At 42.2% G+C, this 9,994-nt stretch overlaps 2 protein-coding genes across 3 annotated transcripts; one reads left to right on the top strand and one right to left on the bottom strand.

Annotated features, from left to right (window-relative positions):
• Positions 1–128: 128 nt before the first annotated feature.
• On the bottom strand, positions 129–2,735 carry LOC135436032 (STAM-binding protein-like A). Its single transcript, XM_064693408.1, has 5 exons — positions 2,372–2,735; positions 1,525–2,064; positions 1,146–1,467; positions 964–1,076; positions 129–898 (listed from the first exon to the last, which is right to left on the bottom strand). Exons 1-5 carry the CDS (start codon positions 2,485–2,487, stop codon positions 733–735), a joined length of 1,257 nt encoding a protein of 418 aa, XP_064549478.1. The 5' UTR covers positions 2,488–2,735; the 3' UTR covers positions 129–732.
• Positions 2,736–3,083: 348 nt separating this feature from the next.
• CDase (neutral ceramidase) lies at positions 3,084–9,869 on the top strand. Of its 2 annotated transcripts, none has more exons than XM_064693298.1 (6): positions 3,084–3,176; positions 7,297–7,461; positions 7,533–7,856; positions 7,918–8,784; positions 8,851–9,461; positions 9,518–9,869. In XM_064693298.1, exons 2-6 carry the CDS (start codon positions 7,336–7,338, stop codon positions 9,699–9,701), a joined length of 2,112 nt encoding a protein of 703 aa, XP_064549368.1. In that variant the 5' UTR covers positions 3,084–3,176; positions 7,297–7,335; the 3' UTR covers positions 9,702–9,869. The 2 variants fall into 2 exon arrangements, with proteins under 2 accessions (XP_064549368.1, XP_064549367.1); XM_064693297.1 differs by lacking the exon at positions 3,084–3,176 and adding an exon at positions 3,777–4,583.
• Positions 9,870–9,994: the final 125 nt, after the last annotated feature.

The raw sequence follows: 9,994 nt of genomic DNA, 5'->3' as shown, positions 1-9,994 counted from the left end.
TTCATTTGAATTAAAACACGCTAGCTTAAAATAATGTACATGTTTATTGAATAAAGCAATTTAGTAAGCATACATAACACGATTACCATTGGTTGGTTTTTTTTTTTTAACAACATGTTATTCCATAGTTTTTAGCAATATTAGGTAAATATATAAATATCATTATTCAAAGATTTTGCATTAGCTGCTTTAGTAGCGGTGTATAGAGTGTATAATTCCTTGACAGACATAATAAATACATGCACACATAAAATTAGTTTTAACAAAAATATAAGCCACAATTGTAAATCACATAAATTAATTTTCATATTGCAGACCTTAAAATGCGTATAAATTGCCACGCCTGAACTAAAAGCTGAAAGAATGCTAATTTATCTGTTCTAAATGGCCTCATCGATTAATTTCTTGCAAAAATACAACTGTACATACTCGCAAAATATGTCGTTTTCTGTAGGTTTGCTACGATAGAATTGTAGATTTTTTGTAATCTCGCGGTTTATCACGTACTCCTAAAATCGTTAGTCGCTATAGTGTGTATGTTTTGCATTTGGATTGATCCAACATAAATTTCGATAATCGCAAGCGACTGCTTTTGTTGTCTCAATGAGTTTTGTCTTATAGCATTTGTTAAATTCGCTGCTTCTGCGTCCAGTGGGTTGACCAAGTACGCGGCTTCAATGTGCTATTAGCTGGTTGATTTTGGCTGCTGCTTTAGACTAAAACCTCAGCATACTATCTGCGCAGATCGATGACTTTGATCTTGGCCTGGTCATCCATTTTAATATGCTGTGCATCCATGAACAGCGGCGGATCATTGGGATGCGGATGAAAGCCGGTTTGCCGGCACTGTGCAATGTAGTCCAGGCCATAATGAGGCGTGAGTATAAAGAAACCAGTTCTAAAAATAAATCGTACAAATTGCTCACAATCTGACTCATTGGGAAAGTCACAGCAACGACTCACGTATTGTACTTGGGCGCACAGACGATGGCGATTGCCTCGGGCATCATCATCTGGTAGGAGCAGTGCGTATGCAAGTCAACGGAGGACAAAAATGCAGTTTGACTGGGATGGGTCTACCATAATGAAAAAGAAATTACAAATTAGATATATTCGTAAGCAGCTTTCCTTTCCTTGTTGCTTACATGTATCCAGCCGAGCGTAATGAGCTGCATTTGATCCTGGACATCAAAGATCTGCTCCTCGTGCATCGTGTTGCAGCTGTCCGGCGTGCCATGCTGTTGCGGCGTAATAATATGCGTAATATAGAGCTGGTTATGCGCCAGATGGCCTGCCAGCACGCCACAAGTCTCAATGTTGTTGGAGGTATTGGCACGCGCCAACTTCAAGAACACTTCCATGGTATCCCCAGGTACATTGACGGTGCGCAGCGAGCCCGCCAGCAGCGAATCAGTGCGGTTGTATTGCGGCTTACGGCTGCGATCAAAGCCGGGTTTCGAGGTCGAGCTGCAAGGCAAGCAATTAATAATTCTTGACTCGCTTGAAATTTAATCATACACTTACTTGGCTGTCCTGTCAGCGCCTGCATCAGCTACTGCGGGCAGCAGCAGACCAGAATTGGGTAAGTGGTTACGATTGGTACCCGTGGGAAAATCGTTTGGATAGACCACCTGGTCCAGTAGACCCAGGTCTGGTGCAGTTGGCTGGTTGCTCGGATCTATTTGCACATGCAGATTGGCGGGTATGAGGGAAGGAACAGTGCCCGCTGCCGCTGCTTTCTTGTTGGCCAGCTGTTGCTGGCGCTCACGTTCCTGTTCGCGCATACGCTCCGCCTCCTTGTTGGCCAAAAACTGCTCATACTCACGCTGATACTGGCCCAGCAGCTTGGTGCGCAGCTTTTCCGTTGTGGGCATGATCTCGTCTTTAATCGTCTTATTGATGGCCTTCACCTCGGTCTTAACGCTGGCATAGTCGGGATGCTGGCGTATCTTCTCTATGAAGAGCGTCATGTAGCGCATGTAGAGTATAAACGCGTTCTCATGGTTGCCCTCATTCAAATAGACGTTGGCCATGCGCAGCATCTCCGTTCCGGCGCGGTAGTAGCTGCGGGAGGCAACAATTCACTTGGCATATAATAATTGTTGTTATTGTTTTTGTTGTTGATAATGGCATGCAGCTGGGTGCCAAAAGGACTAAGATATGTATGCCACCCCACACAAGCACACAATTGCATATGCACATGAGTGCATGTGTGCAGACACACGCACACACACAGCCACAGTGTGCCAAAGGAGAATATCCTTCAAAAGGCAAATGCGCGTGCAAGGCCTTTTCTTGCGATGGGCTGTGACATTGGAGCAGGCTTACCGCTTGGCGCCACAACTGTGGAGCTTTGGAATGTCCAACTTACCGCGTGACAGGCATATTTTTGTCTACATCGATGAGATTGCCGCAGTGGGACAGGTATTTCATGCGCTCCTGCGGCTCCACAATGGCCATGTTCATGTTATTCACCGCCTTCGACATGTTTTTTCTTTCTTATTGTTTTTATTTTTCGCTGGCTTCAGTTCTGTCTTCTTCGCCTCAGCTTTTTTGTTGTCTCTGCGCTCCAGCTTAGCTTCTCAGTGTCTTTTCGCTCCAGTTTGAATTTGTAGAACAGCCCTTGCCAAGGATTTGGTTATTTTGTAACAATTGTTAACGAATTACTCATTACGCAGGTGGTGGTGGTTGTGGCGTCGCTTGAAATCTGCGAGAACAGCTGTTTGTTCAAAAAATAAAATATTCCCTTTACAGCTGCTTTAACAGCTGTTAATGGGCAATGCTATCGATATATTTTTGATTATCGATATTTCTGCAAATAAATACCCCATAGAACTGTTAACGCAATTTTGAGCTGTCGGTTTGAGATTTAAATGCATCTAATTTTAATATTAAATTATATTTTCTTATGCGCCAATCTTTTTATGGAATGTGTGTGTGTGGGTGCGCATACTGCGTTCAGGTGGGCCTTCGCACATACCATTAATCCTTATCGCGCTTAAAAATTATAGCTTAGCTAATCTTCATAAAACATGAACCAATACATAGGTAGTTATCAGTTATTATTTTTAAAGACCCCCACTTGACCAAACTTTAACAACTGTTTGCGTACTATTCCTATTTAGTTATAGAGCCTGGCTGCGACTTGTAGTGTGAGGAACTGCATAATTTTGAAAGTAAGTAGACATCGAAATAGTAACTAAGTTTTGTGGTTTAGCGCGATAATAACATATATCCTCAAATCTGTGATAAGTAATTGTTTCATAGATACGAATTTGAATTACCTTTTTAATATATACTGAGTGTAAACTTCAGGTGGCTTAAACAGCTTAATTTACCAGTAAGTTTAGCTAATCTCTTGTTACATCTGCGATAAGCTATCAAATCAGAAGAATATTGCCAACCATAATATAAGCGCGCATAGCCCCAGCTCGAGAGTGACAAAGGGCAACCGATCTCAGGCACGTTCAAGCGCCCCCACAATGGACTCGGACTGCGACTGCGACTGCGACCACGACTCAGAGTTCCAGCTCTGATAGTGCCTGCATGACCAGTTGAGTACTTGAGCACTTGACGAATGACTAAACTGAGCGCTGGACGACAATCACTGCAAAGCAAAAAAGAAAAAGAAAAAGAAAAAAAACACGAAAAACTATTCAAAAAAAATAAATAAATAAAATCCGAAACCCAAACTCAAAGCAAACAGCGCCGCGAGAGAGCGCGCTGCCATCTTTTGGTCAGCTTGTGGCCCAGTCGGCGAGCAGCAGTCGAGTGCCAACTTGGGCGCATAGCGGGCGTCATTTACAAACCACGCGACTTCGACACCGAAATTCGGTCTCAGTTTCTGTCTCAGTTTCGTTTTCTTTGGCATTGTTGTTGTTGTTGCTGTTGTTGTTGTTGGGGGGCATGGCTGGCGGGGGCAAAGTCTCTTGTGCACGCAGATAAATATCCGATCGATGCGGCGTGTTTCGAAATTAGTTTTGACTTTTGCAAGCGATTGACAAGCGATTGAAAAATTGTGTCCAACACAACATAATAAATAACGGACTTAAAATTAACAAGTGTTTTACGTGTTAGCCGTGTTAATCGCGATCATTTTGTGCCATAATTCTGGACTTAATTGAGGGGTGTGCGTGAGATAAGTTCCCAAATGAAAACAATGAGCATCCCATGAAGTGCAGATCGCTTCCAGTTTTAATTGTAAATAACAAAATATTAGTGCTGTTCGGTTATTTGTCGCATTAGTAACTTGATACGCAAGTAAATATTTATTGATGCAAAAAATTGGCTGAATATAGCCTCATCGAAGTCCAATCTAATCAGTGCCAAGGCAAAGGAGCTCATTGCATAAGCGAAATAAGTGCCGCGTTTAACCTCGAAAACTGAACAACGCGAACAATCTGCCAGATCCACAAAGCGGGGATTGAGCTAAAAAAGAAAAAAGAAACGAAAAGAAAAAAGTGTATGAAAAGGCTCATCAGCAGCAGCGCCCCTATGAACCGAAATCTTCTGTAATTCGCTCAATTGGATGCCAGCGGCGACGCTGACGCAGCGTGTATCCAAGAGATACATTTGAATCTTTTGTAAGTAATGCGCACAATGGCCAGCGCCAGCACAATACGTAAACTGAAATTGGCCGAATTAAAATCAGATAAAAACCAATTACAATTCGGATTAAAGCGGAATCCAATGTTCGTTGAGACAATAATAGACAACAAGAAGTGCAGCCAAATGCAAAACATTTTTAACTACACAACCAAAACTGCGGGCAAACATTAAAATGTTATAAATAAATATACATACATATACCAGCTGAACTTATGTATATGCATAAAAAGAATAGTAATTTCATGAATTACAAGCTTGAACTTGTATCTGTGCATCTGCCGAATGGCCCTGCAGCAGGTATCGTTGGCTGTGCTTTTGGTATGCCCTTGTACAGGGTATTCCAATTTTGTCACGCAATATGTAACATGTAAAAGAAGACTCCTGAGAGCTCATTAAGTATATATAAATTTGAACAATAGCAACAGGTATGTCTGTTTGAATTTCGATTTTGCATAGGTTCGTCTAGCAGATCGGACCTCTATATCATATAGCTGCCATTTGCTCGATCGGTTAAATATTATGTTTTATGTTTTTCCTTGGCAAGATATCGTGGTTATATGCATATGAGCACAATCGGGGCAATATCCGACTAATATTTAATATAGCTCTATTCGATTTTTGAAAGAAAGATTTCTTTGTACTCTGCATTTACGAGCTTCACTTTACTATTAACAATCTCCAAAGCGGTATTAAATGTTTGTATATATCCCAATAGCCTTCTAAGCCTACACAAGGGTATTTCAACTTCGTTCCTGTTTTCTTGTTTAAATTTTTTATTACTGCTTTGTCGCTTTGGCCGCTGTTTGGGTCTTTTCGGCTTTTGTGGCCAGGCCAGCGGCATATGAGTGTGCATTATTTAATTTTCGTTTTCAATGTCAGCCTGTCGACTGAATTATGCAAAGCGCGCGACAATCTCGATTGGGCCTGGGCAGAGGGCGGCAGGGGCATGGCGTGGCATACAAAACAATTACTCACTCGATTTTCTATTTAGCGCCTGCTAAACTAAAGTTCTTTTGTATAGAACGTGGCCCGCATACGCTAGTTAAATGTACTCGTTTATAGATACATTTTACATACACAAAAGATACAATATCTGTACAAATATGTGTACAAAAGGCGCGTAAAAACCCAACTGCTTTTGATTTCTGCAGTGACGCAGCAGTAAAATGACTACTGGCCAGTGGCCAGTAGCAGTAGCCAGCAGCAGTAGCTACAGCAGCAGAAGGCTGCAAATTTCGCAAGCTGATAAAAAAAAACTGGTTTCAGTAGCGAGTCGCAGTCGTTGTTGTTGTTTATTATTTCCAGCTGATAAGAGCGCAGCGCAGCAGCAGCAACAACAAAGAGAGTTGTTGTTGTCCTGGTTGTTGTTGCTTTTGATGTACATATATATTTTATTCATGGGATGCAACTGCTGGAGGCCACTGCGATTACAGACACCGCAATAAATTAGCATTTATCGTTGGCAGACACGACCGCATTGTCCATATAAATATATATACATATAGTATATCTATCAATTATATCTATTGATGGGCTGTCTGGCCTCAAGAGTTCCCTAGGCTTTTGATTATATTGCCCAACAATTTGTCACTGTTTGCAAAATACTTAAGTACTGTTAATTGATTGACAACAAAATTGGCAAATTTCTGTTCTGTGTGATACGCTTTTTACTTAAATGTTGCCAATCGATATGGTTAAATAATAATAATCTAATCGCTCCTGTGCAAATATGAATCAGTTAATCAGTTACTTAACGATATTTACGTATTTAACTAAAGCTACATATACTTTAGCTAATATTCATAATTTCTCATTTCTCAAATTAATACATCTTTTTTAATTGAAACTTCAGTCGAAAACAATTAGCTTTTACGTGTAGGCATTAACAGATATTCCTACGGGACAATAACATTGAGCTGTTAACATAGCATTAACATAAAAGTGTTTAAAAGCCAATTTGGGCGATGTATTATTAATTTCATTGTTAAAAATGAACTAGTTTTTGCTCATATTATTATAATTATCATTCTTATTATTATTGTTATTATTATTATTATTAATATTATTATTATTATTATTATTATTATTATTATTATTATTATTATTATTATTATTATTATTATTATTATTATTATTATTAATATTATTATTAATATTATTATTATTATTATTACTATTATTATTATTTTTATTATTATTATTATTATTAATATTATTATTATTATTATTACTATTAATTTTATTTTTATTATTATTATTTATTTTATCATTTCCACCGCATATTCCACCGGCAAGTGTGAAAGATTAACGAAAAACTGATGTGAAACTGATCATTTTCTTAAGAATATTCTAAAGATATTTATGAAAATTCACTTGAGACGTGTTTCACATGTTTTGGAAAATTCACTCCTCCTGGGTAGAAAATGTTGGTCAAAGTTTGTATAAAGCGAAGTTAGACTCTCAGTTTCTTACTCAATCTTAAAGCATCGATACTGGGTGATTACACCCTTGTGTTTTTCATCCTTCGACTTGAGCTCAGTTTATAATATCTATGTCAAATTTCCCTGAGATGTGGGGTCAAGGTGATGTGCAGGAAGATTTAAGTTTTTCACCGGTGGGAAATGGGTGGAAATGTAATACTGCTAATTAATTAATTAATTGAGTTAAGTTTTCCTTTTTTTCTGACAGGATATTTTTTGCGCAATTCCGACCGAGTTGACCACAAGAATGGCTAATTGCAAATTAAGCCTAATCACGCTGTTCGCGTTATGCGGACTCATCAGCCTGGCCAGTGCCTATAAGGTGGGCGTGGGACGTGCGGACATAACGGGGCCGCCAGTGGAAATTAATTTCGTAAGTCTTTGACAGCTACTTGACAAGCACTCTCGTTTACCTAAACTGCTTCGATACCCTGCATTTTACAGATGGGCTATGCGAACATCAAGCAGGTTGGCCGTGGTCTGCACACGCGCACCTTTGCACGCGCCTTCGTCGTGGAGGACGAGAAGGGCAACCGCGTGGCCTTCATCAGCGCCGACTGCGGCATGATGGGCTATGGCCTCAAGCGGGAGGTGGTTAAGCGCCTGCAGGCGCGCTATGGCAACATATACAACACTGAGAATGTGGCCATCAGTGGCACGCACACGCATGGAGCACCTGGCGGCTTCTTGATGCACTTGCTCTACGATATTTCCATTCTGGGCTTTGTGCCGCAAACCTTTGAGGTGATGGCCCAAGGACTCTATTTGGTAAGTGCCCGATCCCACGCTTGGACTAAATGGATTTATTAATTTTGTGCCGACTTTGCAGAGCATCAAGCGCGCCACGGATAACTTGGTAGATGGTCGCATCTATTTCTCGAAGACTGTGCTGCTCAATGTGAACATCAATCGGTCGCCGTCATCGTATCTGCGCAATCCGGAGGAGGAGCGTGCCCAGTATGAGCACGATGTGGACAAGACGCTGGCGCAGCTGCGCTTTGTGGACAAGGAGAACAATCTGCTGGGCGCCTTCAACTGGTATGCCGTGCACGCCACCTCGATGAACAACACCAATAAGCTGGTGACCAGCGACAACATGGGCTACGCCGCGCTGCTGCTGGAGAAGGAGTACAATCCCAATAAGATGCCCGGCAAGGGCAAATTTGTGGGTGCCTTCTGCTCCTCCAATTTGGGCGATGTTTCGCCCAACATCATGGGTCCCAAGTGCTCCATTTCGGGCAACCAGTGTGATATACTCACCTCCCACTGTCCCAGCGGCGAGGGTGACTGCTTTGCCTCCGGCCCTGGCCGCGACATGTTTGAGAGCACGCAGATCATTGGCCAGCGCTTGGCGGAGGGCGCTCTCGGCCTGCTGAATGAGCACAGCCAGGAGACGAAGGCACGCGAGGTAACCGGAGATGTGCGCTTCATTCATCAGTTTGTCGACATGCCCAACTACAATGGCAGCACCTACAATCCGCTTACGCGCAAGCTGGATAAGATCAGGGGCTGCCAGCCTGCTATGGGCTACAGCTTTGCCGCAGGCACCACCGATGGACCTGGCGCCTTCAGCTTTGAGCAGGGCACCACCACAGACAATCCCATGTGGAACTTTGTGCGCGACTTTATAGTGCCGCCCACCCAGGAGGATATCAAGTGCCACGAGCCAAAGCCCATTCTGCTGGCCACGGGTCGAGTAAGTAGATTCTTTTTGATTTTTAGACCTGTGCCGTACAGAACTCTAAAATTATTTACTTTTCAGGCAACTTTCCCTTACGAGTGGCAGCCGAAAATTGTATCCAATCAAATCCTAAAGATCGGAGATGTCATCATTGCGGCTGTTCCATGCGAATTCACCACCATGGCCGGACGCCGCCTGCGAAATCAGATTCGAGCCGCTGCCTCGGCTGCTGGTGGCATCGATACGGAGGTAATCATAGCCGGCCTGACGAACATCTATTCCAGCTACACGGTTACCCCGGAGGAGTATCAGGCGCAGCGCTATGAGGCAGCTTCCACAATATTTGGCCCGCATACGCACACCATTTACATGGACATCTTCGAGCACCTGACCAAGGCACTGATGCGCAACGAGACAGTCGACGCTGGGCCCAGTCCGCCCTACATGAACGATGTGATGCTTTCGCTGAACACCGGCGTGCTTTTTGACGGTCATCCCATTGGCACGGACTTTGGCTATGTGAAGACCCAACCGAATAAGCAATACGGCATTAACGACACCGTCAGAGTCACCTATATCTCGGGCAATCCTCGCAACAATCTCTTCACAGAGAAGACCTACTTTACAGTGGAGCGCAAGATCACCGAGGATCGCTGGAAGATCGCCTACACGGATGCCAGCTGGGAAACGAAGTAAGCACCATTATATCCAACTATATATAGCACCGATTCTAACTGTTTGCTTACAGAATGATCTGGCATCGCACTAACACAATTCTGGGCTTTAGCGAGCTGGAGATTTATTGGAACATCAGTCCCCAGACGCTGCCCGGCGAGTATCGCATACGTCATTCCGGTGAATATAAATATATACTCGGTGGCAAGTATCCGTACGAGGGTCTGACGCACTCCTTTACTGTCACTGAGGATTAGCGTTCCTGCTGATCAACCAAAACTAATCCACGTATTTATTTACCATTCATGGATGATGAGGAAAAGCTTTATTTTTAAAACACAAATAAAATGAATGCCAAATTTGTTAGAGCTTAAATAAAAACTATTGGAAAATTAATGTACAATACAGATGAAATATATCAAGAATGAGTTGTAGGAAATGTTTAATATAGTAGGACGAAACACAAAGATATATCAAAAAAGGAAGCAGGTTTTTCGAACAGTTTAATAATATCATTTTCAGTGTTTTAATACACATGTGAACACATTTT

This window comes from Drosophila montana, unplaced genomic scaffold (assembly GCF_035044405.1).
Source record: "Drosophila montana isolate Dmon_TW-CO22-7 unplaced genomic scaffold, ASM3504440v1 contig_3733_1, whole genome shotgun sequence".
NCBI classification, from domain to species: Eukaryota; Metazoa; Arthropoda; class Insecta; order Diptera; family Drosophilidae; genus Drosophila; species Drosophila montana.
Note: the sequence above shows the minus strand (reverse complement) of the source record. Positions and strands in the feature narration are given on the sequence as shown.

Coding starts and splice junctions, on each gene's coding strand:
- LOC135436032 (XM_064693408.1), bottom strand. CDS start 2,487: ATGTCGAAGGCGGTGAATAACATGAACATGGCCATTGTGGAGCCGCAG. Junction 1,077..1,145: donor TTACGCTCGGCTGGATACAT/GTAAGCAACAAG, acceptor TCATTATGGTAG/ACCCATCCCAGTCAAACTGC. Junction 899..963: donor TGTGCGCCCAAGTACAATAC/GTGAGTCGTTGC, acceptor ATTTATTTTTAG/AACTGGTTTCTTTATACTCA.
- CDase (XM_064693298.1), top strand. CDS start 7,336: ATGGCTAATTGCAAATTAAGCCTAATCACGCTGTTCGCGTTATGCGGA. Junction 7,462..7,532: donor CGCCAGTGGAAATTAATTTC/GTAAGTCTTTGA, acceptor TGCATTTTACAG/ATGGGCTATGCGAACATCAA. Junction 7,857..7,917: donor TGGCCCAAGGACTCTATTTG/GTAAGTGCCCGA, acceptor CCGACTTTGCAG/AGCATCAAGCGCGCCACGGA.